Source organism: Gymnoscopelus braueri, assembly GCF_963280865.1.
Source record: "Gymnoscopelus braueri genome assembly, chromosome: 7".
Lineage (NCBI taxonomy): Eukaryota > Metazoa > Chordata > Actinopteri > Myctophiformes > Myctophidae > Gymnoscopelus > Gymnoscopelus braueri.
The window spans coordinates 25,621,593-25,647,194 of NC_137608.1; the positions used below are offsets into that span (position 1 = coordinate 25,621,593).

The 25,602-nt window shown below is 41.4% G+C and overlaps 1 protein-coding gene across 4 annotated transcripts in view; it reads right to left on the bottom strand.

The window, feature by feature from the left end:
- The window catches only part of dock8 (dedicator of cytokinesis 8), an 81,417-nt gene that overhangs the window by 53,230 nt on the left and 2,585 nt on the right, over positions 1-25,602 (bottom strand). For 2 of the 4 annotated variants that reach the window (XM_080433297.1, XM_080433298.1), the window contains exons 2-5: positions 16,427-16,544; positions 6,318-6,493; positions 4,347-4,418; positions 3,186-3,294 (exon numbers count right to left, since the gene is read on the bottom strand). In XM_080433297.1, the coding sequence (XP_080289423.1) occupies positions 3,186-3,294; positions 4,347-4,418; positions 6,318-6,493; positions 16,427-16,544 (475 nt within the window). Of the gene's footprint in view, positions 1-3,185; positions 3,295-4,346; positions 4,419-6,317; positions 6,494-9,219; positions 9,333-9,409; positions 9,709-16,426; positions 16,545-25,602 lie in introns of those variants that run through there. The other 2 variants (XM_080433299.1, XM_080433300.1) reach the window with 2 other exon arrangements.

Sequence of the window (25,602 nt, forward strand, 5' to 3'; positions counted from 1 at the left end):
GTATGAATGAGGGGCCAACTATTATGAGTAGTTTAATGTGAAATATTGCTCCAGATGTGTAACAGTGTGCACTTCTTATTTTAAGGTTTGAGGATTAGGAGCCAACCAAATAAATGATATCCTTTCTATCCTATGGGTAATATAAAAGTGAAGACAGACTACAAGGAGTATCTGAATATTTGTCAGGATCTACAGTACAGAGCTCATAAATGAAACCCATATAGAATCACTCTCACACTCATCCACGGGGTAACATAAATATACGTAACATAACTACTCTCACACACTGAACCAGTGGTGTAAAGTAACTAAGTACATTTACTCAAGTACTGTACTTAAGTAAAGTTTTGAGGTATTTTTACCTTTACTGGATGGAGTATTTCCAGTTTTCAGTACTTTGACTTCTACTCTACTACATCTCAGAGGCAAATATTGTACTTTTACTCCAGTACAATTATTTGATTTTTTTATTACAAAACATACATTAACCACTTCATCCCTATATCCATTTTGGCCATTTGAAAATAGCCGATCTACTCGATTTTTTGAAAACTTGTGAAATGGGACATTTTGCATAATGAGTACTTTTACTTTTGGTACTTTAAGTACATTTTGATGCCAATACTTTTGTACTTTTACTCAAATAAATTTAGAATTCCGGACTTTTACTTGTAACAGAATATTTCTACATTGCAGTATTGATACTTTTACTTAAGTAAGAAATGTGTGTACTTTTTCCACCACTGCACTGAACTATCTCATCATTGTTCACACCTTTGTCTCGCTCACTCCCGTCATCCATCAGCCTCTCCCCGAGAGCTGCCCCCCCCCCATTCACCCCCACCCTCACCCCACCCCAGGAGAGACCACGCGCCTCCACCCCAGTGAGGCTTCACTGTTCACTCTGGGAAAGGAAGCTGCAAGGGCACCAAGCCACCAACACATGATGGTCTCCAGGCTACAGCCAAAACAAACCCCAGTGGAGTGTAAAGGAGACCCATAAAAGACATTATGTGACAATAGAGTTGCCCCCAACCCCCACCCCCATCACCTCTGTCACTCTCTCAGATTGGCCTGTAAATCACTGGTTCTCAACATCTGGTCCAGGGACCACCGGCGGTCCAAATGGACCCAATCCACGCTGCAAATTAGACTTAAGACAGTCCTTTGTACCGCTAGCTATGCAGATGTTTAACGAGGTCGCTCATCTCACTCAGCGGACTAATCGCTCGGAACCAAGCAGTTCAGTATGGTATGGACACTGTTAGACATGCATCTGTGCGTTCTCTGGTACCTTTACTTTGTCTTGCTCTATGCTAGCACGGCTGAGGGTGCATAGTGTTGTATGATGAATATCTTATTTACAGTATAGATTATACGTGTGTGTGTATATATATATATATATATAAATATATATATATATATATATTTATTTATTTGTTTTTTTTTAATATTGTTTGCAACCTTTACTGATGGTGTTGCTTTGACTGTGATGTCTTTCTGTATCTACAGACCCATTTGTTTCCTGTAAAGGTCCATTTGGACCCCTAGTGGTCGATGGATCCGACATTGAGAACCAGTGCTGCAGATCACGGGATGTCTGTGGCTGCAACAAGGGCCTTAAGTTTGGCTGCTTAATTAACCAGACTTGGCAAGGACAGTGCTGGGACTGGAGGCTGGTGGTATTGTGAAGGCCGGGGTGGTTTGGCTAGCTGGGACTGCCTGGGCTGGCTGGGACCGTCTGGTACTGGGGCCAGGGATTTTGCTCAGGATTAGACAAAAGGGGCTGGAGAGAGGGTTGGGAGAGAGGACGGGAATTTGGCTAGAAATTATATCAGTGAAAGACCGCGACAGGAAATCTGTAATGACACCGGAGGCCTAAGAGACTGGGTGGGACATAGAGCAAATGCTATTCTGCAGAACTGTAGAACAGAATAGAATCATCACATTCATCACATTGCAGCAAAAAGGAAGAAACAATGCCGTTCTTGGCGTTTGGAAAGGAAGAGTTAAAGGTGCTTGTGATATTTTGTGGTTAAAAAAAGGTCTATAGTCCAATAGTAATCATTGCTATGGAGTGTTTGTTCATTGACAGGGGTCTATCCAGCTCTTTAGTAAACAGAAAATAATGTTCAGGTGAGAACCCCACAAAGATCATTTATCAGCTTGTGTTCCAGTTCCAATTTTGTCTGCTCATTTATTTGTTTAATCAATTCAAAGTTTATCCTGTAAGCCTGTAATCTCTGGAGAGATGGGGAGACCCCTGTTACTGAAAAAAAAACTTAATGACTACAATTGGAAAATATAGAGCTATTTAAATAATAAATAATATTTAATAATAATTTAAAAAGAATACAAATCCCATCACCTTTAAGATGGTGGTAGAGGGCTAAATGAAGGCTTATTTGTGTGCAAGGCAGGCTGAGTAAACAGTGCCAGCATGAGAGAGTGACATGAATGACAAAACATGGCTGTGTTCACTGTTAAAAGTCCCCCCGAAACCCCACTTTCAATGTCTTGCACCTCGCCCCCTCACTCTCCCACTGTCACCCCACAGCTGTAATCAGTATGGACTGCCATACACTACTGACTTAAAGGGCTTCACTTGTCCAACCTTTACACCAGTGAGACACAGAAGTACAACAACAAGGCAAGGAAAAAAAGGACACACTATGTGTGACGTATAATTAATACTGAAGCTACGTCCAATGAAATGCCACACACCTGGCATCACGGTTTCATTTTTTCCCCTCTGTCGATACCCGTCCTGGGTTACACATCAGAGCTTCCTGGTATCATATTTTCTTTTGTTTCTTCTCTTCCATAATAGGAACCTCACATCTGATACAGTATGTGCATGCCACACTTTATACTGGACACCAGCTCTGGCTTTCTAAGAATGATGAGAATGCTACTTGTCCTATCCCTATTATTTTGTAGCGGGGGGGGGGGGGGGAGGGGGGGGCCAAGGATACCTCCCCTGGGGGGGTCCCGGTCAATGAAGTATATAGGGTTGAAGAGTTGTTTTAAGAGACAAATAAGAGCGCATGTAGGGCTTTAATTCAGTGAAACACAATTTATATGACCATTTGTACTCACCCATTCATCATATAAGCTTCATAAGGTAAAGTCTAAATGATGTGTGCCTAGTGTTGTATGATTGACCTTGTGTTCATGTTTCTTACCGGGGTCTCTTGTTTCTCTGGCTCAATGTCCGTCTCAAACGTCTGTTTCTGAAGGAGCTTGTGTAGGCCTGACCTCTCTGAATATGCACTCCAGCCATCTCCCTGGCACCTTTACGCACGCACGCACGCACACGCACACACACACAAAAACACACACCAGACACAGCAAACGTGGTCACTACTACTGATACTAGATAACAGATTTGAATTCTCTACCCTTACAATACAAAGAGCAGCCTTACAGCGGGGTGTGTGTGTGTGTGTGTGTGTGTGTGTGTGTGTGTGTGTGTGTGTGTGTGTGTGTGTGTGTGTGTGTGTGTGTGTGTGTGATGTGATAAGTGAAAAAGACAATCCCAATGTGTACACCTTTATCAGGTCCTCTCAGACCTCTGATGCATTTCCTGTTCTACAGCTACCTGCAGTAGTCTGGACTTTATCTCAGGGCTGTTTATGCAAAGAACATTCCAAGCCAAACAATCTCTAATAGATGCTCCGCTCACGCTTTGTGAGACCACACACCAAGACAATCCATTTGAAAAATTGTGGTTGCTAACACGTGATAGTTAGGAAACTAATGAAGAGTTCATCTTGGTAATTTGAAACAATTTAGAGTATCTCAAATGAAAGATATGACCTACTACAATCACCAACCAGGTTTCCTTCATCATTGTATTAATTACTAAACTCCTTTGTGCGTTTGAAACTGCACTCTGCAATAGAGTGCTCCTAGGATGACAACATATTTGCGTTTTTTAAAAAAATATTTACTAAATTAAGCTGACACTTTTTTGTTCACAATTTGTTCTCTTTAAAAGATTTACATGTTTTATAATAAATAAATGCATAAATGCAATCACCAGAAGTAAAAAGCTAACGTTATACAATGAAGAAACTACACCATGGTCAAACAGGAATGTTTGTGTGTTGGGCGAGATGATGTATCCTGTCCTTGACGTCTGTAGTTTCATTTAGCCACTTGTTAGCAACCGTCCACAAACCATAAAAACCCATTCAAAAACCCCATAGACTTTGATAGAGAGAGAACCAGGAAAATGTTCATTTCCGGGTTTTGGAACAACAAACATTGCCACTCGCGAGATGAGCCATGGTCAGTGGGGTTCTATTGTAATTGTTTGTGGGTGCTGTTTGAAGGCTATTTACCTTCTGGAGACCACTAGCCATGGCTGGGTGTAACTCTGGACACAGTCTCTCACATGTGGGTCCAACTCCACCCTGTCAAGGAAGCAGTGAGAATGAGCGGGATAAAGAAGATATTTCTCACCGATCATGTGAACATGCAGTCTCTCACACACACACACACACACACACACACACACACACACACACACACACACACACACACACACACACACACACACACACACACACACACACACACACACACACACACACACACACACACACACACACACACACACACACACACACAAAACAGCTCTTATATTTACAACACCACATGCTTGTCCTATCTTTATCTACACTGCCATGGTCAAGGTGTGAGATAAATGAAATTCCCACATAAGCTACGATAGCACACATACTGTAGTCTGAATAGTTTTCACAAGCCATGATCACATTATCTTAACCACTTACACCCTACTCTGTTTGCTTCGTTGATAGGGGTCCCCAGGGCTCTATACTTGGCCCCCTCCTTTTTTCCCTCTACACCAAATCTGTTTGCCAAAAATAGCTGATGATGATCTACGCTAGATCTATGATCTATCTAGATCAGCGGTTCTCAAACTATGGGTCGCAACCCAAAGTGGGTTCGCGGGAAGGCGCCTTTGGGGTCGCGCGTTGGCAAACAAAAAAAGAAGAAATTATTATTTTATCAAGAAACAGTAAATGGGGGATAGCGAGGGAAAATGTGTTCCCTCATAATATGGGGTTGGGGTATAAAAAAGTTTGAGAACCCCTGATCTAGATCAACAACACTAGATCTATTTTCGCCAAATATTCGCCTGTCAAGATATGCCTAAAATAAGGGACGCTAAGTGGTTAAATAGCAAATCCATTAGGCCAACTGTTGGACAATAACAGCTCGGGCAGGGTCACCTGCTATATTGTCTGTAGTCTGACCTCTGACCGGGATTGGGGTGGAAGTATCAGAGAAATAAAAGAGATGTGGTTTTTCAGCAGCATTTTCAAAATAAATTATATTCTGTATCTACAAAAATATGACATAGTGGGGCGTCCGAGTAATGCAGGGGTAAAGTTCCTTCACACCACTGTCCAGACTGGTGTGTTTAATTGGGTGTGTTTGTGTGGGTGGCAAGCCGGCAGGGGAGGGTGATCTCTGTCACTGCACTAATGACGCCTACAGGTTGATCGGGGTGTCTGTTCAACAGGCAGCGGAACTGGGAGGGATAGCGTGTTCCTCCACGGGACTCCCTCTTTCTTTGGCGTTTCTCCCAGGTGGGCGTGGATATATGCCTATGCCTAACCCTAACCTCACAAAAAACTATGCCTAAACCTAACCTAAAAACCACGTCCACCTGGTCGAAACACCGGGAAAAGAGAGAGTCCGGTTCCTCCACCACGCGCATTACGTCCTCCCGATGAAACTACTCACTGCCAGGTGAAAAGGAATGGCTGGCGACTCCATGTATATCGAAGAAGCAGAAGCTGCCTACACCCTCCCCAAGACCAACAATAGGGGTTGGCAGTGACAGGGACTGTATATGGGGGGGGAATCGGCACAACAAATGAAAAATCTACAAAAATAGTAGATTCAAAAAACTAAACAAGACTCGAACATAGGTTACAGAGGGGTAACCTGCAAAACAAAAATAAAAGTCTGCACACTGTGCCTTACAGGGCTCCCAGTCAAAAGCTTTATCCTGCAAAACATCTCCTGATTTTTATTCTGCGGTCAGGTCCATTGATTTTCCACAAGAACAGAACTAAATCCTACACAGAAACTGCTTCCGACTACTCCAAGTCTAAGACACAACATATTGCTGTCACCTTCATACACAGTCCTACAACACTGCCACACAGTCAAAATAACGGTACTTTTCCCAGGATCTACAACTCAGGGCTGTGAGTTTTGGTATCAAATGATGACAGTTAACTTTTGGTGCAGGTGCACGTGGCCTATGTGTGACCTACCCGTCCTCTGGGACAGAGTGTCTCGCGGTGCGACACTCCTTCTCCACCAAGTCCACCAGCAGGTCATCGTCAGGGAAGTCGCCCAGCTCCTGCATCAGGGCAGCGTCTCCGCTCCTCAGCTGGGACATCAGGAAGTCCTCCAGGTCCAGTGGCTCCACCGCTTCATACGACTGAGGCTGAGGAGGGAGAGAGAGGGAGGGAGGGGGGTAGAGAGAGAAAGAAACAGGAGGAAGAGGAAGATAAAGTAAGGGATGGAACGAGCGATAAAGAAGGAGAGAAAGATGGAGGAATGGGGGAGAACCAAGGGACGGATGGAGAGTGGGGATGGGGGGAGGGAGAGAGAGATAGGTGTCAGAAGAGACAAAGGGAGGGGGAGAGAGTGGGGATGGGGAGAGAGAACACAGAAAGTAGGTGAAAAGTTTCAGTAATTTATCTCAGCATGGGGGGTGAATATGGTATAAAAAGTTGCTTTTGCAATTTATGGACAATACAGCCGTACTAAAATACCTTAAGGCTCGGAACGTGTTATAAAGAGATTCTTCCCTTCCTTTCTATCCAATATGCATTTTCTGGCGGACGATTACAGAAATATGTAGACAGATGTGCAATGAAGCGACCCTGTTGGGCTTTGTTTGAAGAGAAAGAAAGAGAAAGTGAGAAACATAATGAAAAAGCTAAGAGATTAATCACCCTTGAAGGGCTGTATGGCGCTTAAAGACTTTGTGTAGCCCTAAGTCACACCCAAATAATATCAGGGAGGAGTGTGGAGGTGAAAAGAAAAGAGCAGGCAAGGAGGAGGAGGAGCAGGGCAAGTGGCGTCAGGAATACTCTCCAAAACCTCATACCTATCCAGGAACGAGAGGCCCAGGTACAGACTGTATAAATAGAAACTGGAACAAACTAGCCTGCACTAGAGCTCTTTTTTAGTCTTACTGTGGGCCCATATTTAGATCTATGTTGGTGATAATCAGTGGTGGAAAAAGTACTCTAATGTTTTACTTAAGTAAAAGTATAAATACTGCAATAGAGAAACTCTAGCCGATCTACAAGCTCACGATGTGTCTCGATGCAACGCATTGTGAGCTTGTAGATCAATATTTGTCTCTGAGATGGAGTAGAAGCAAAAGTACTGACAATTGGAAATACTCCAGAAAGGTGAAAATTCCTCAAAAGTGTACTTAAGTACAGTACTTGAGTAAATGTACTTAGTTACTTTACGCCACCATAAACAAGTGCACACACAGAGAATTCAAATCTGTTATCTAGTATCAGTAGTAGTGACCACGTTTGCTGTGTCTGGTGTGTGTTTTTGTGTTTTTGTGTGTGTGTGTGTGTGTGTGTGCGTGCGTGCGTGCGTGCATGCGTGCGTGCGTGCATGCGTGCGTGCGTGCGTGCGTGCGTGCGTGCGTGCGTGTGATCGATGAAAGGATGCAGTACCACACGAAACCCTCACATAACCCCCTGAATCAGGCTGTATTGTCACATCCATCCTGTGACAACAATGGGCCAGCCTGCCTGCCCACCTTGTAGCCTCACCCAAGGCTCTAGGGAAGAATGAAGCCAAATAAACAGGCTTCTTCTGTCATTAGAGAGCACACTGGAATAATAACAATAACAGATGCGAATCGTAGCGTTTGATGTCACTGTACACTGTTTGAGGTTGTGACATGAAAGCGGAACCTGCATCAAACAGGTGTTGTTGGTTTTTGTATGAAAGAAAGGTGGCTACTACCTGGGCAGGTCTCCAATATGGTAAATGTCTACTTGTTGTGGCAAGTAGGATATAACTTTATATGCCGTACAGACATACTTTCTTTTAACTTAAAAAAAAAAAATAGTATGACCAAGTATGACCTTACAAAATAAACAATACTGATTTGACGCCCTATTTTTCTTTTAAAGACTCTCTGTAAACACGCTGGGATGGTAGAGGGCACATCCTGCATCAGCAGGTTCTTCTGTGAATGTGGCACACTGTGCCAGCTGTCTCACGTACAAAGAATTTGTGTGGCAGCAAGGTAGCGTGCAAACGAGTGGGTGAGAGACAAATATGTGTGCACTGTGCCCGACAGCAGAAGTGATAGAAAAGTCAACTTTACGCACAACTGGTAAAAGTTCCTTTAACCCCAGAGAAGACAGGTAATACAGACATTTTGGTAGGCTGCTGAACCTCTGTGGCTGGGTGAGTCAAGCGCACACAGTGAAATTCCTTTTGTTTACGGACATGTTTTTGCACATCATTCTAGCCCGAGGGATGTTTTTTCTCTCCTTGGCAGAGAAAAGGAAATTGAAACACAAGCGTACGTGATGCAAAAAAGAAAAAATAGAGAAGGGAAAAAAATAAAGGCAGCCAAACGGATAACAGAGTCAACACAGACAGTATAGCAAGCAGACCTACACCACGAAGCCCTGTGTGGAGGAGCACAAAGTGCTCATGCATGTCAACACTTCTCCCTTATGCAAACTTCTCTCATTTTAGTCCTTGAAACTTTGGACATTAATAATAAGCCAACCATCCATAATGGCCTCTTTCTGGTGCATAGCGTAGTGTGGAGGCCAACAGAGACAAATGAATGCAAATCTATGCATGCCTCGGACCGCAGCATGCTGTGCTATGGTGGCAAGCTATGTGTAGCTAGAAATTTGCTCCTGACCGGCAAGACTGTCTGCCCTATTTTGTCATTGTAAAAGGTGATCCTTTTGCAATTTAATCACCAACAGGAACAACAAGTTTACGATGACAAATTCTCTTTAAATAAAAAAAGTTTCAGTTTCATTTTTTCTCACAAATTGCAGCCAAGAGCATTTACAGTTATGTCAATCATTACTAGAAGTTATTTTTAAACCTATATACTGTAGATCACCAGAACAACATACATAAAAAAGAACAAGATTCACCCACCAGAACAACATAGAAACATCAGATAGTCCATGAATAAAGAATAGTGTAACGTAGAGGCTATCACAGACAACATCCACTCGCAAGTAACATTATTTGTCCTGACTCCTGAATAATGACATCAAAATTAGATGTAACTTCTTCTAAATTATCAATAAAAGACAAGCGTGGTCGAACGCAAACTCGGACTTACCCTGCTGAATACTGAAAAGTGTACAGTAAAAAGGAAGTATAAAATGGCGCACTCCGGATACGGGAACCTTCAGTGTGCCTACAAGCGGTTGATGCTTATTGCTAAAACTCAAACACGACATCGGGCAAAACCCTTTCCAAACAGGCCTTCATTCCTCAAACCTGAATGCTGTCGCTGATCTGAAAAGAAGTGGATTAGTGTAAGTAATATGTCAAAAAGTGACCCTGTCCAACCAAAGAGAAGGGTGGAGCTGAGCTTGATTACTTAACCCTGTACAATGTTTTGAGATCAGTTCTAAGTGTTCAAGCAAAGTTTCTTGCCGTTTTGAGTTGAGACGTTGAAACCACAAGAACACATGAGGAAGTGACATCATCACAACCTTCCTCCTTTAACTGGTGTTTCGAATAACAGGAACAAAAACTACAGACACGCAAATGCAGACACACGCACACACACACACACACACACACACACACACAGAGCTTTTACTCTAATCCATCAATTTGTACATTAGACCTACAGCAAATGTCACTGATAGCTCTGCAGTCATTTTTTTTGTTCCAAAAATAGCACAGGGAATTATCATAATCTGGACAGTGATCCGAAACTGCAACTAAAACAAATACGGTGCCTCTGCTCCAGCTGTGTCAGATGCCTCAGCTGAATGATGATGTACCATGGGAAAATAGTATCGTGAAGATTAGAGCATTAAAACTCCTCTCCAGCAGCCTGAATCCGGACATATTCAAGATTTGCCCATGTAAGCTGCAAGGTAAATAAAATAGGGCCCCATGCAGCACTCATCAGTGGCCGAGGCACTGACCCATTTCCCAGGCAGGTTAGAGATTTAATCGTCCGTGCCGCAGGAGAGAGACGGATAGGACAACATATCCTCCCTCAATCTTCTCAACCCACATCTGATGATTAATACAGGAATCACTGGGACAAAATCAAAAAGGTATGTCAGTGACACAAAGAGACTACTTGGAGAGCCAATGTAAAGACCCAAACCTAGAAAGTGAGATGTATAGAGAAATGTCAGGACAGAATGACCACTGTATCATCATTCTGTGAGCCAGAATCCAGGCTGAATACACAGTCACAGGGGCAGGAAAACAACTAATCTCACATGGCATTAAAGGCCCATTAGATGTTTATTAGAGGTTTCTCTGCTTTCCAAACGCCTGTCAACATAAGGAACACTGGGGCGTTGAAAACCACGCTAAATTGAGTGTGTTTATAATACATTTCTTTCTGAGTCAGTGGAAGAATAGTATAAATATAGTGCCAGATCCTTTCGGAGCTGGCTTTATTAGAGACATGACATTCCTTGGCAATTTTGCCCTCATTGAACTTTGGAGGCCTTCACTAGTGTACAGGACTGGACTTGCCATTAAACTGGTGCGCTTTTATGTCTCTCACACACACAAACACAATGAGGGAGGACCTACTGTAGATGCAGATTGCATAATTATCTACAGCCTCTGTAAAGTAGACAATACTTCTACACAGATTGCGACCACAGCACATTCTCTGAACAGCCCACAGTTTGCATTGCACACCACTTAAAACACCTTTAAATCCAATCCATACTGGTTCAGTGTTATCCCAGCAGATCAAAAGTTTGGGACTGGGAGTACCTGTGTCAGAGAAGCCACTGTACACTACATGGCCTCTGTGCTAATGTGTGACATTCAAGACAAAATACACAGTAAAATACTCAAGTGTTCATTTAATACTAAGTTTTAGAGAGTGTGCAAAAGGTGAGAGTGTGCAAATATATTGCATTTGGTTACAAAATTACTACCAGCATTTTATGGTCCAACATAACTCAACCCATTAAAACCTGTGGCCGATTCCACAAAGGCCTAAATCAGTAGTTCTCACACTTTGAAGAGTTTAATTTTTTTTTGCAGATGTACAAGCTCGCAGCACGGCACAAAGTGACGCGCTGTGAGCTTGTATATCTGCAATTTTTTTAACAGCCAAGGCACAAATCTAAAATGACACAGATGCTTTCCTGGTTTTAATGGGTTAAGAGAATAGTCATTAGTTGCTGCCCTATACAGGTAGGCCAATAGAGTAACAGTAACTTATTGAGGGTATGCACATACTGTATGTGACAAAGTGGGTAGTCTCACCATTTTGTTCCTTACATGGTTTGAACAGATGCTTCAACAAACATAATTGTTTTGTCAACCAAATATTCTGTACATGTGTGTTTTGGCTTTGTTGTACGTTACAGTTTTCAACAACCATTTGATGTTTGAAAGCAACCACAAGGTTTAAGTTCAGTTCTTTTTATTGGTACGTTGGTTACGGGTTTAAACATGAATCATTTGTGTTCTTTTGTTTATACTTACCATGCAGGACAAATGTTTGGGGAACACTGCGCCAGCAAATAGGATTGTTGGTGTCATGGCTGACATAATTGGGACAAACCAAGTGAAGGGGTTTCTTGTATCTAGGGATATTCATTGACTTTGTTTTTATACATTTTAAAGTAATTGTTGTGGAGAATGGTTATTATCACCCTTGATGTATTTTATAGACAGCCATTTTAGATAAATGAATCCCTTCTGTTAAATAGTACAGGCTGAATCAGTCTAGGTGTGAATCATAAATAGGTAGACTACTCATTGGCCAGTGGGGCCAGAAGTACCAGAGACAGAAATGCGTTTCTGTTTTATAACCATTACTATGTTAACCACACATCCTATATTATAGCATAAATATATGCTTGATACCAAACGAAAATTGGTTGAGAATTCAGCGAGTTATGATTATTTTAATAGTGGAGAGACCTCCTGCCTCAAGAGACATGCATGGAGCATACATACATGCATTAGGACAGTGGTTCTCAACCTGTGGGTCGGGAACCCCCTGATTTTGGGGGGGTCCCCAGATGTCAGTGAAGTGACAATTTAAGGACTTTTAAGACCTTTTTAATACCTAAAAAAAATAAAGAAAATAAATTAAATGAAAAAAGACCATTTTGCATCAAAGTAATCAACAAACTACACTATAACAAATGGTCAAACATTGGCCAAATTGTCAAATAATATAAGACAGAGGCAAAACAATTGAAAATATAGCTGCAGCGATAATACTGTAAAGAGAGAGAGAGAGAGAGAGAGAGAGAGAGAGAGAGAGAGAGAGAGAGAGAGAGAGAGAGAGAGAGAGAGAGAGAGAGAGAGAGAGAATAGATTGTGGAGAGAGAGAGAGTGACGGAATAGATTGTGGAGAGAGAGAGAGTGACGGAATAGATTGTGGAGAGAGAGAGAGTGACGGAATAGATTGTGGAGAGAGAGTGACAGAATAGATTGTGGAGAGAGAGAGTGACGGAATAGATTGTGGAGACAGACAGACAGACAGAGACAGACAGAGACAGACAGAGACAGAGACAGACAGAGACAGAGACAGACAGAGACAGACAGACAGAGACAGACAGAGACAGACAGAGACAGAGAGACAGACAGACAGACAGACAGAGACAGACAGAGACAGACAGACAGACAGACAGACAGACAGACAAAAAAGTAAAATTCAATAATAGCACAATAAGATATGGAAACGGAATAAATTGAAATTGAGACAAAGCAAATGATTTAAACAGGCGAAACTACTTTTCAGCTCAACCCAGCTGAGGTGGTCATACATAGGACGCAGGGGGGCAATTCTAGGTTAAGAACCTCACTCATGGACACCTCAACCTATTGCCATTGACAGGAATTGAACTCTCGACCTTCGGACCCACAGGCTGAGACACTACCTGTAGTGCTATAGCTTCGTCCAGACTGAAGTTGTCTGTTGAAGATCATAAACTTTTGCCTTCTGTCATGAACCAAGCCCCTGGCTGAAACTGGTGAAAGTAGCTGATCTACAAGCTCAGAAACACGTTGCTATCTGAAAAGTTGTGAGATTGTAGATTGGCTATTTTCACAATGAAGTATGTCATACATTGAAAAAAACACACTCTCACATAAGCATTTCATGTTATCTTTAACAATTGCACATGTATTCATTGATACAGTCTTGTTGTTTGCAATGCACTTTAAATGAAGTCTGCACCAAGTGAGGATTGAACCGGCGACCTTGAGGTTGTGAGGCATACACTTAAGCGGGAAGCCATTGGACCAACAGACCTGATCTAGTGAAAATGGAGGTCAGAGAGATGATACCATTTCACGCAAATACCTGAAAAATCCTGGGTTTAAGTGTTTTTCAAACTGCTCAAAATTGCGGACAATCTAAGGGCGGAGCTTACTGGTCAAAGCGATACATGTGTTCCTCATGAGTCAAGGCACAAGTGTAAGCAAGTTTCACGACTTTCGGCCAAACGAAATGACTTATGCCTGTTTAAAGTTTGCATTTTCAAAAAATTGCTATAGTGCCCCCCTTGGAGTAATTGGAGTAAGATTGGTTTCAGTGATATTTGGAATGACCCTCAACCTTTCTGCAAAGTTTCAAAGAAATGTGAGTCTGCATGTATGTGTTAGGGGCAGATGAATAATTTTCATAAAACTGCAATAGTTTAAATCTATCTCCTCCTGGGATTTTTGAGTAATCTGCACGAAATTCTTTACACATGAACTTTGGACCTCTGCCGACTTCTGCAGAAGTTATGAGCCAATGACTGTTTTTCATATAATTCAAAATGGTGGGAGATCTAAAGGTCAGAGGTCAAGTTGTTCAGCATGAGGAGACGCATATGTGTATCCAAGTTTCATGGCTCTAGGTCAAACAGGGCATGAGTTGTACCTGTTCAAAGTTGCCATTTTCAATTGAGTGCTATAGCGCCACCTTTTGACAAAAGATTGTGAGATTTATTTCTTGATAGTTTTTCATGACCATCATCACCTATCATATGGCAGAGTTTCGTAAAAAGCGACAGCACGGTTCAGCCAGAACTGCGAAAAGTGGCAGAAGAACTAAAATAAAGGCAATAATAAAACAGGGCCTGCTGCCATGCTGGCAGCCTGGCCCCGTAAATAGCTGATCTACAAGCTCACATGTGTCATGTGTTTTTAGTTTTTTTTTGCACCTTATGTCTAATCATGCACACGAATACCTGCCTCTATGTGGATCTGAAAAACTTTTGCTCCTTATGATTAAACTCATGTACATACTGTATGTCAGTGTTTCCCAAACATTGGGTCAGGACCCATTCTTGTGTTGCAGAGTCATTTTGATGGGTCACGAGTAAATATCCCCTTTTTACCTACATTTATAAAAATCTATATAATTTCAAAAGATTTTCAAAAGATTATAAATAAGGAGAGAAATTAATAAAACAAAAATCTAAGAAATTTCATCAATAAAACATTAAATAAAAACACCATTGTTGTAAAAAAAAATACCAGATCTACAAGCTCACAACGTGTCACAACATTGTGAGCTTGTAGAGCGGCTATTTTAATTAATAAAGTACATTTGGGTTCCCTGGAGACACTAAAGTTATATTTTGGGTCTCAGCTGAAAAGGTTTGGGAACCCCAGCTGTATTTAATGGACTTATGCTATGTGTATAGATATCTAGTTACTTGTTTATGTTCTCTTTGACATGCTTATTTTATGTTTTTAATGCTTTTCCTCCCCCCCCTCCCCTCTTTTTTTCTTCCTTCTCTCTTTCTGGAAAACAAAAAAATGATGTAGCTTACGCAAAAATGAATTTCACCCACTTCTTTACACCTGTAAACCAGTGGTGACAATAAAGTTGCTTATCTGATTCTCTGTGTCTTAAGTAGGACATCAGTGTGTAGATGTGTGTCACCGATGGGCCTTGACTTGTATGGTTTGAGCATCAGCTTGCAGTTGTGTGCCGAGAGCTCATGATAAGTTGAAGCTACTTAGCTCGTTTTCATGTTTTGTGATTGTTCTTGCAAATTAACGCATTATAAATAATCACCTTTTGCTACAACTAACGCATCTTACTCTGCCTTCCTAACACCTTCCTAAGACACTTTGGCTAAGCATTTCCACAATGTACATAACCAGCTCTCTTTGAGAAAGTAAACTGTCATCCTATTTACTACCGACATACTGGATGGAGTCAGTATGTACCCACTTCTTGATCCCAGTATGCCCAACTTCTCACCTACAACTATAGATCTGTTATTAGGTGAAGTAAGTTATGTAGCAATATTTCAGGCATACCAAGGTACTTCATCCTATATTAAAATTGGCTACTGGAAGGGCCGGCCAGCCGGCCGGCAGACCACAGCCACGTCAATATGACTCTAGTTTATGAAAGAAATAAAAATTATATGAATTGTCTGATTGGCAAAATAGCATTGCTATCTTTCCTGAATGAGAAACTGCAAAGCACCTTTCAGTTTGGTGGTACCTTAGCTTGGGGCAACCCATTAGATTCAAAGCAAAATGCTTACAATCCCTATTTTAGGGCAGCTGAAGGACAAAAGGTATGGCCTCTCAGCGAATATGTAATGCCTGCTGGCAAACACAAAATAATATCCAAACTTCAGAATGTCCTTCCAGCAAGAAACTCACCAGTGGTGGAAAAGGTTTCTACTTAAGTAAAAGTATCAGTACTGCAATGTAGAAATACGGAATAGTCCTGAATTCAAAGTATACTTGAGTAAAAGTACAAAGGTATTGGTATCAAAATGTTACAAAAAGTAGAAAGTACTCATTATGCAGAATGTACCAAGTTTTCAAAAGTATAAAATGTATAAAAATCTTTTGAAAATAGCAGATCTACAAGCTTACAATGCGTCGCATCGTGACGCATTGTGAGCTCGTAGATCGGCTATTTTCAAATGGCCAAAATGTATATAGGGCTGAAGTAGTTAATGTATGTTTTGTAATAATAATCAAAATCTACAAAGTAACTAGTAACTAAAGTTTTCAAATAATTGTAGTTAAGTAAAAGTACAATATTTGCCTTTGAGATGTAGTGGAGTGCAAGTAAAAGTACAGGAAATACTCCAGTAAAGTAAAAGATACCTAAAAAACGTACTCAAGTACAGTAGAGGTACTTTACACCACTGAAACTCACCACATTAAAGCATATTGAGGCAGAGGCGTTGGAGTTGGTTCGGCTGTGTTGTTGAACTGGTTGTGAGCCATGTAATGAGGTCCCGCCAAAGTGCCGTCTGATCTCTGCAGACGAGTGTCTGGAACAGAACAGGGAAAAGGTGCTGAAACACGCAATATGCGACCGGGACAAAGGTAGAGAAATATGGCATGGAAAACGCTCTTGTACAAGTCATTTTAGTAATATATAACATTTGGATGAATGAATAATAGACAACTGGAAGGCACAGAGAAAAAAATATCTTAATCTTCCACATAAATTCTGTCATACAAAGCATCTTAATGACATTAAAGGGATTCATAAATACTAATACATGGTGGAATACATTGACTTACACACTATGTGTGATTGTGTGAATGAATGAGCATTTCCAGAATGTGTAGCTCTCTAAAAATATAGGGAGGAAAGAAGAAATACTGCTCAAGTTCAAGTTCATTATGTCCCAAACTGGGCAATTTATGTTACAGCAGATAATAATAAAAAACTCCAAAACACAGTAAACATTACATACACCAGACATAGACATAGACATAGACATGATCACAAGATCATGTCTATGTGCACACACATCTCATCTCTCAGCAGTGTTGAACCAATGCACTGTCCCTCCACTGATTAATCTACCATATCATTGGACCCCATCCAAACTCTACACAGTAACAGCTTTATTCTCTTTATTGTCTATGATGAAAGGCTACGCAGCTTGTGTTTGTGTTGGTCTGTGCCTTTGTGTTGGTCTGTGCATGTAAATTTGCCCCCCCGATGTCTACACATGAAGTGTGTGTGTGTGTGTGTGTGTGTGTGTGTGTGTGTGTGTGTGTGTGTGTGTGTGTGTGTGTGTGTGTGTGTGTGTGTGTCCGCCATGTATGCGTTTATTGGATGCACTGTATTTCAACAGGGCCACACTAGTTGGAGGGCATGAAAGATCTTCACCAAATAGGTCACATTCCCAACCACCTCTCCTGTGACCAATCTATTGCATTCATTAACTCCCCAGGGCCATTGTTAGGGTGGCCCTGCTTCTAATCACCACCACTAACGCATCAACAGACAGTACAATGGGGGGATGCTGGCATGCCAAAACCACAAAAGCTGCAAACAAAGCCATGGCTCTTGTGAAATCTGTGATGCTGCTTCATAAAGCCCTATCTAAAAACTAATCGCCAATGTTTTTACGCAAACCCTGTTATCACAAAAAGGTTAGCAATTTCTCCACTTGCCACCCATAATATATTGAAATTATTTTTCAAGATATCAAAGATACAGGTCACAGGGTCAAATATTTATTGTGACTTTGTAGTTGACACACACACACAAGCTGTGCATTGACACTTTCCCCTCCCTCATGTCAATCATGCAACATGTTGCATGCAGACACTACAGTCCAAGGAAGGGCTGGAATGGGTGAGACGTGAGAGAATAGTATGCACATTTACACACAGAGCAAAGTCAATGATAGTGCCATCTAAAGAGCAATACATGCTCCTTCCGACGACCAAACTTTTTTCCGTAAAGAGAGATGACAATAACTACATTTTGACGTCATTCAGAACTTCTGATGCTTCTGCACCCCCAGATGTCCGGTCTACCCAAACTAGTTAGGAAAACCCTCTCAAAAGTCGAAACAGAAGTTTTTCCCGACGTCAGAAGGAGATGTATTGACCTTAAGTATTTGCTATTTATTTCATGCTGAAACGGAATGAACTTGTCACATCAAGAAAGAAAAAATAAGTAATAAGTAAAATACAACATACTGTACACACAAAGCAAAAACGATTTAAAATTTCATATGAAGACTATTGTTGCACAGACATAGTATGCATGCAGATATATTCCATGCATACTGTAGTTGCATACACACACTGAGCTAAGAATCTATTGCCACAATCTCAACTTTCACTCACTTATCATGGCAACAACACAGCAGTGTTATTATGCAACACTCACTCCAAAAGTCACTCTGCAGAGAACCTGTGGAGTTGATGACAACTTTTTAACCCTTATTTAACCCAGGGAGGGATGGTAACTTTCAAAACATTTAAAGACCTTAGAGAGGAACTGCAGAGGAGGGAGGCTTTCATTCATGAATACACACACACTTGGGGGCTGCCGCTGCCCAGTAGCCTGGCATGACCAGACTAATATCACTGCGTAGATATTAGTCTGGAATCTCTGTGTGGAGCCTGCATTTCCAAGGAGCGAATTCAAAAAATGTGATAAACTCTGCCCCACATTTGCATACTGGGCCCTGATTGGTGCCCCACAACTCCAGGGGCAGGGAAATCCAATCACAACGAGGGACGCCAGACCAGATCAGTGCAACAATTGTTTTTGTTGCACACACAGCCAACACATTTTTTGTTGCAATGGCAGATTCGTCTGGTTTCCAGGCTAGCTGCCCAGTGCTACCGAAATCTTATACTGTTGGACAATAAGCAGCTCCACTTCTGGTAATTGGACAGTGGCTTTTGAGGCAGTCATAGCCTCTCTCTCAGCTCCAACTACAAAACTGGTGTGTGCCTCCAGCCAGAAGCTCACTTCTTAGGAGTAACCGTCTCTTATGAATGTGTCTAAAAAGCAACGTGTTTGCTCGCAGAAATGTAGTTTGTCAAATTACACAGAGAAGTGAAGGCTTAATAGTCTTCTTCAGGAAATCAGTATATAATTAGAGATTCATTCATAATTAATTCTTCAGATATTGACCAAATTACCAGAGGGAAATAAAAGTGCATGTTGTTTCTTCTCCCAGGGCAGACTGTATGGTGGGTGTATTATTGAGGTTCTACCCTAGGTCATTTAAAGCCAGCAAAGCCTTGTCATACAGGAGCACCTTCTAAAGAAACATGGCCTACCCCCATGTACAGTCAGAGCCGATAACCACATTCTGACATGTGCTTTCTTTCCATGTTGCTCATTACCATTATGAAATAATTATACAGAGCGAGGGCAGACAGAGCTTATAGCAGACACGCATACACACCCAAGCTAATACAAAACACACATTTAAGTGCCATGAGTGCACGCGCACATGTGCGCTTGCGAACACACACACACACACACACACACACACACACACACACACACACACACAGCCTATAAAAAGACTAGGCGGGTAAAACAGTAATCAGCTCTTGCCAGGAGAGCCAAGCAGGCATTATTTTCCCACTGTTAGACAAACAGCTTGTCATGACAGACAGCATCTGTCATTCTCTTTAACGTCCTGTGTCTTGGCATCAAGCATTACATAATACCAAAGCTCAAAGTCAGTAACAGAGCGTTGGGTTGCTGGTGATTTAAGAGTACCGTTGATGACGAAAGCTGCTTGAAACTGAGCCCTTCCGCAGCTCAGGACTTTGCTAGTTATAACTGCATGCATGGAGTTATACAGTGTGTGTGTGTGTGTGTGTGTGTGTGTGTGTGTGTGTGTGTGTGTGTGTGTGTGTGTGTGTGTGTGTGTGTGTGTGTGTGTGTATATATATATATATATATATATATATACACTGTACATATACTGCCACTGTGTATATATATACAGTCTAATTTAAACATTCTGAAATTGGCTTAGCCTTAAGTGAAAATGACCAAGGGACAAATATTTGAGCACCAGCAATGAATTCAACGTACTTGGTTGACAGAACAAAAAGGTCAAGAGCATTGGTTACTCGAGGTCATGATTGTTTGAGTAGGGAGAGTGCTATAAAAAGGCAGCTGCACCACCCTCTACTAACACACGGTTGTCCTTGTCTGTAAAATAGCACTTTATTGAAGTTGAGTGCTCCGGTCTCCACTCTCCAAAGTTCCCTCTGTGGTTTTTTGACCGACCAAGGCATACGTTTAAAGCCTGTGATGACTGAGTGTGGTCATAATGAATACAAGAACGCTCGCCCCAAAACACGCTCTCCCCGGGTCAACTCCGGTAACCTCGGAACAGTCGCCACCAGGTATTCCTAAAAGTCACCTCAGTAAAACTATGCCTACACCTAACCTCATTCCTAAACGTAACCTCAGTAAAACTATGCCTAAACCTAAACTTATTCCTAACCTTAAAAGTTTCATGACATCAAATTTCTATTTTTTGTTTTTGTTTTTCTGACCTCAATTAGACCCAAAAAAAGGAACTTGGATTTTCTGTGGTCTGGGGTTTTCTGAATAATTAGGCTCAGAAAAGTGCTGTGATTTGCACGTGGACCTTGATGTCACAGTCCATTAATCCCGCCCCGTCTCCTCCCCGCGCCTCCCCTCCCCTATCCTTCTCCTTTGGGGGGAGGGGGGGCGGAGCAGAGCAGTGGCGTACCCACTGTAGAGGCAGGACAAGCGGTCGCCTGCCCAACTAAGATCTCGCCTCCCCCTAGAAAAATGTCATTGCGTGCTTAATGTCCTCAAAGTCACACATCCAACAAGCTTTGAACCGAGCAGATTGGACCTTCCGTTCCAGAGATAATGGCCAATACATTTTGAAAACGGCAACTTTCGCCGGTTTTCGATCACCGATGGGTCGAAATTTCTTTTTGGGGGATAATGGGGGGGGGGGGTGCAAAAAAAAATCTCGCCTGCTCTAAATGTAATTCCTGGGGACACCACTGGAGCAGAGGCGATGATTTACAGGCAAAATCCCTCAACAACAGAGAAAAAAACCTGCCATGGCTCACTGGAGTTGATTTTTCAGTTAAAACCTTTTAATACACGTTAGAAGGACCATGATAAAGACTTGTAATGTTTTGTAAACCAGCATGTCATGAAAACTTTAACCTCAGTAAAACAAATACAAGAATAATAACGGCTGGGGGGGGGGCGAGTGGTCCGCGGAAGAAATGGGGGAGAGTGTGTTTTGGGGCGAGCGTTCCGGTTACCGTCATAATAGGGAGTAGTGACACTCAGCTTCAGGCACTTTCTGTACCACCACTCTGTGGGCCTGATGCACTCCTCCATGTGAACAGAGCCAACATCAGCAATCAACAGAGGCCGTAGCCCTATTGAGAAATGCACAAGAGGCCCCCCAACTTCCTGAAGAAACAATTCAAGTGAAAGGTCAGATTCAGTGAATGAGGAACCAATCTCCAGCATTTAAAGTGCTCAGCATTTTAATTCCATATTTCTCTGTGCCTTTGATATTGTATTGGTTGAAGCTGGCTTCAACCAATACATTTTCAACCATAGATTTTCTAAGATTAAAACCTTGGTCATCTTATCATAACTGTATTATAAACATATAATTATTAGACAGCATAATTAATGTCAATTGCGATACTAAATATCTGCAAACCAGATATGTTTGAGACATAACATAACTCTTGGCCTTGGAATCAAGACAAAACAGAGAAAATTGCATCAATAGCCAGAATCTACCAGTTCCCGTAAATTCCTATTTTGAGACGCAAGGTTTTTGCAGAATAACAAGAAATGGAAGGAATTGTCACATTGCATTTTCACTCCCAGAGCCACGTCAAGTGTGCCTGATGAAAATAATTGCCCGTTTCCTCTGCCTCTTTCATTATAATATAATAATTAAGCTGGGTAATTAACACTGATGAGCTGGTTGACGCTAAAACAGCTGCACAGATGTATGGGTGTGGATATGGCATTACTGCTGACAACATAATTATATTACAAATTAGGCATGTGACAAGTCTCATGCCTAATCTCTTTTGTCTGTGTAACAAGACTCACCATTTCATATTTATCATTACTGTATTTATATGGTGGTATGCAGTAGCTGTAATACTCATGTACAGATCTTTTATCGCAATAATCGCATATAGCCTTTATTTGCCCTGGGTCACTTGGGAGGAGTGATAAAATGCTGTATCTTCCCTGGGTGTTATATGCAGCTGACCAATAAGCACAAGCTAAAGCTGTATCTGCCCAAGGGAGGGGTGTGCCGATATATCGTCCCGCGATATATCGCGATACGTTTTCGTGACGATATGTATCGTTTTGGGGGAAAAAAATATCGTTTTCTTTTTTTCGTTTTTTTTACAATAATAATAATCAGGCATGCTAACAGCCCGAGGTGAAAAGGGTGACAACATGTTTTGTTTTTTTTGGGTCAGGTGTCACACTATTGCCCTATTTGGATTCAAAACGGCTATTGTAGCTGAAAAGCTACAAGTTCGCATGTCTGAATAATGCAAAAACAGAATTATTTGTTTGCATTTGCTTTTTTTCTCCCCCATATATTTTTCATAATAAAAAAGTGCGTATCGTATCGTATCGAAGTTGTGAGCCAAATATCGTATCGTATTGTTTGGTGAAATTAGTTATCGGCACACCCCTAGCCCAAGGTATAATACGGCAGCTGAATAATCAACACAGCTAAGGTTCTACCGCACGCTAAACTGGCACCGCTGGAAACCTTGCTGCTTAAGAAGCTTAGCATGTTTAAACATGGATGAAACTCGGTCATCAAAACAGTTTCTGTGGCTGCAGTCACAGCTGAGGAGGAGTTAATCCGGGCGCAAAGGAACCAAAACACAGAGCAGAAAACAGTGCCCTTCAACGCGTCACAGAATGGCTTCATAGTATATCAACAAAGGCAACACCAGTGGTGGAAAGTAACTACGTACATGTACCCAAGTATTGTACTTAATAGAGTAGAGTATTTCCGATTTTCAATACTTTTACTTCTACTCCACTACATCTCAGAGGCAAATATTGTACTTTTACTCCACTACAAATATTTGAAAACTTTAGTTAATAGTTACTTTGTAGATTTTGATTATTATTACAAAACATTAACCACTTCAGCCCTATATATACTTTGGCTATTTGAAAATAGTAAAAAAGTAAAAAATGTGAGTACTTCCACGACTGGGCAGGCAACACACCTGCCGTGTTCAGTTCTTCTCTCCACACTGTCGGAGAATCTGGACTGTACTATTTCATGAACCACATAAACCGTAGCATCCCTATTTTGGGGGCAAACGTTCTGTGAAAATAGCAGATATACAAGCTCACTGTGAAAAGTGATGCGTTGTGACCTTGTAGATTTGCTATTTTCAGCAATACAAAGAGATTTGGTGGTGAGGGGAAAAAATAAGTGGGCCTAGTATAGCCCCTGGGGGACTCCGGTTAACAAAGTACCATAGATACGGTAGGGTTTAAGAGTTCATCAGGTCGCTCCTTGTTGTCAGTCCTCAGCAATATTCATCTATTAACTTAAAGTGTTACTGTTGATCAAATGCCACTTTCTTTCTTCTATGGGTATGTGATAAACAAATGATCACCCGGAGAGAGATTTTGTGCAGAGGGAGAAAATATAAATGAGGTTGCTAAAAGGACAGAGCCTCGGGGGACCCCAGTCAACAAAGTACAGTATATAATGTTTGAATGGTTAATATTTAATCAATTATACATGTGATCTACTGACCTGGACTGGTTGACAACATCCTGTTAATTAGTCATCAGTGTTTTAGCACCGAGAGATTTGAAGCAGTTGAACTTAAAGGCATGCATAACATTGAAATCAGATCTTCACGTGTCAGACACTGTGACGTTGTTGTAACTAAGTGTATATATATATTGCAGCTTCATATTGTATTTTTTCTCAAGCTATGGAGCGGGACATAAATAATTAGTCAATACAATTATGTGAAGGTACTTAAACAAGCCAAAGACCCACCTCCCATATGAAACAAGCAAGTCTATTGTCCTCCTGTCAGGCTGCCTTTAGCAGGCCAGCACTTGTTGTGCGTAGGTAAGGTTTGTGCATGTCAGCATTTCTGGAATCATTGCCCGAGCATTCCACAAAATGCACTGAACTCTAATATCATTGCATCATTGGGTAACACTCGCTATGCATCCCATGTCTATAATTCATTATAAACATACTTAAATCTGCTTAGAACGCTGTATAATCATAGTTATAAGAATTTGTAAATAATCATAATGCTTATAACAATCATAACACATTATAAAGCATTTTATAATTACTTCAACGGTCAAGTATTATAATGTTTCATAATTGCTGGACACTTACAGACTTTTTATTTGCAAGGATCGTAATGTATTACAATTTCCATAGTTGTCAAACATTATATAACGTTATAATGTATTATAATCACTGTTATAATGCATTATAGTGTCACTATAAGTGGTCATTGGGTGCTTTATGTAAAGTAATTACATTCCTGAAGGTCTAGGCAGAAACATTTTCTGTTGCTCTTGCATAAATGTAAAGCTTTTTTGCATAAATTGAATGCATTATGAGTATTTAATGAGTTCTTATAACTTTAATTGCACAGTGTTATAATTAGGTTGTACTGCATTACTATAAGTATGCTTATAAAGCATTATAGAATAGACATGGGATGCATAGCAAGTGTTATCTTCATGGTTTCTCAAAGCTACTGTTAAGACCACCCGATAGTCAAACCTATAATTCTACACAGGATAACCTGCTCCTGTCTTGACTCCCACCAGGAATACTGCACCGTCAACCTATTATTATCATTCTTATTATTATTATCAAGTCATTCCACTGGAGGTTGGTGGCTGTGGCTCTCTGGGTTGGCATTTCAATGGTCTAAAAACAACAACAACAGTCTTCTCTCCTTCATCTCAACTAATCTGGAAACAGGAAAAGCAGAGAGTGGTGTGGTGGATATAACAAGAGGAGGAAGCAGACCAATGGGATTCCCCCACCACATGTCTCATACTATCATATGCCTGCAGACTTAATGGGTCTTAGTGCTATCACTACCATCACCTCTTGGCTTCCTGTCGGAAGGAGGCACCCCAAACATCAGCCAATTGGTGCTCCAAGGCGAAAGTCTCAATGAGAGAAACTTCAGACAGAGGCGACTTTGTGTGGACGCAGAAAATGCTTCTGCCGCAAGGTTGGTCACTTATATAAATGGTCTTGTAGGAAGCTGTGAGTGTTTTAGACAGCTTGTCCACCTCTATTGCTCTGTAACTCAGTGGTCCACCCACACCCATGAGAGTTAACAGATGTTATTTAGTCAAAACCCAGAGGAAATCCAGAGGGAACCCAATACTGATCCCCCACCCATTTAGGGAGTATTGAACTAAAAGAGGCCCTGTGTCCACAGCTGTTCTCACACCTGCCTCCATATGCTATTAAGTAACAATACGTTCAATGCTAGAACGTTAACTGGCAGACCATCACGGGTTAGTATCCA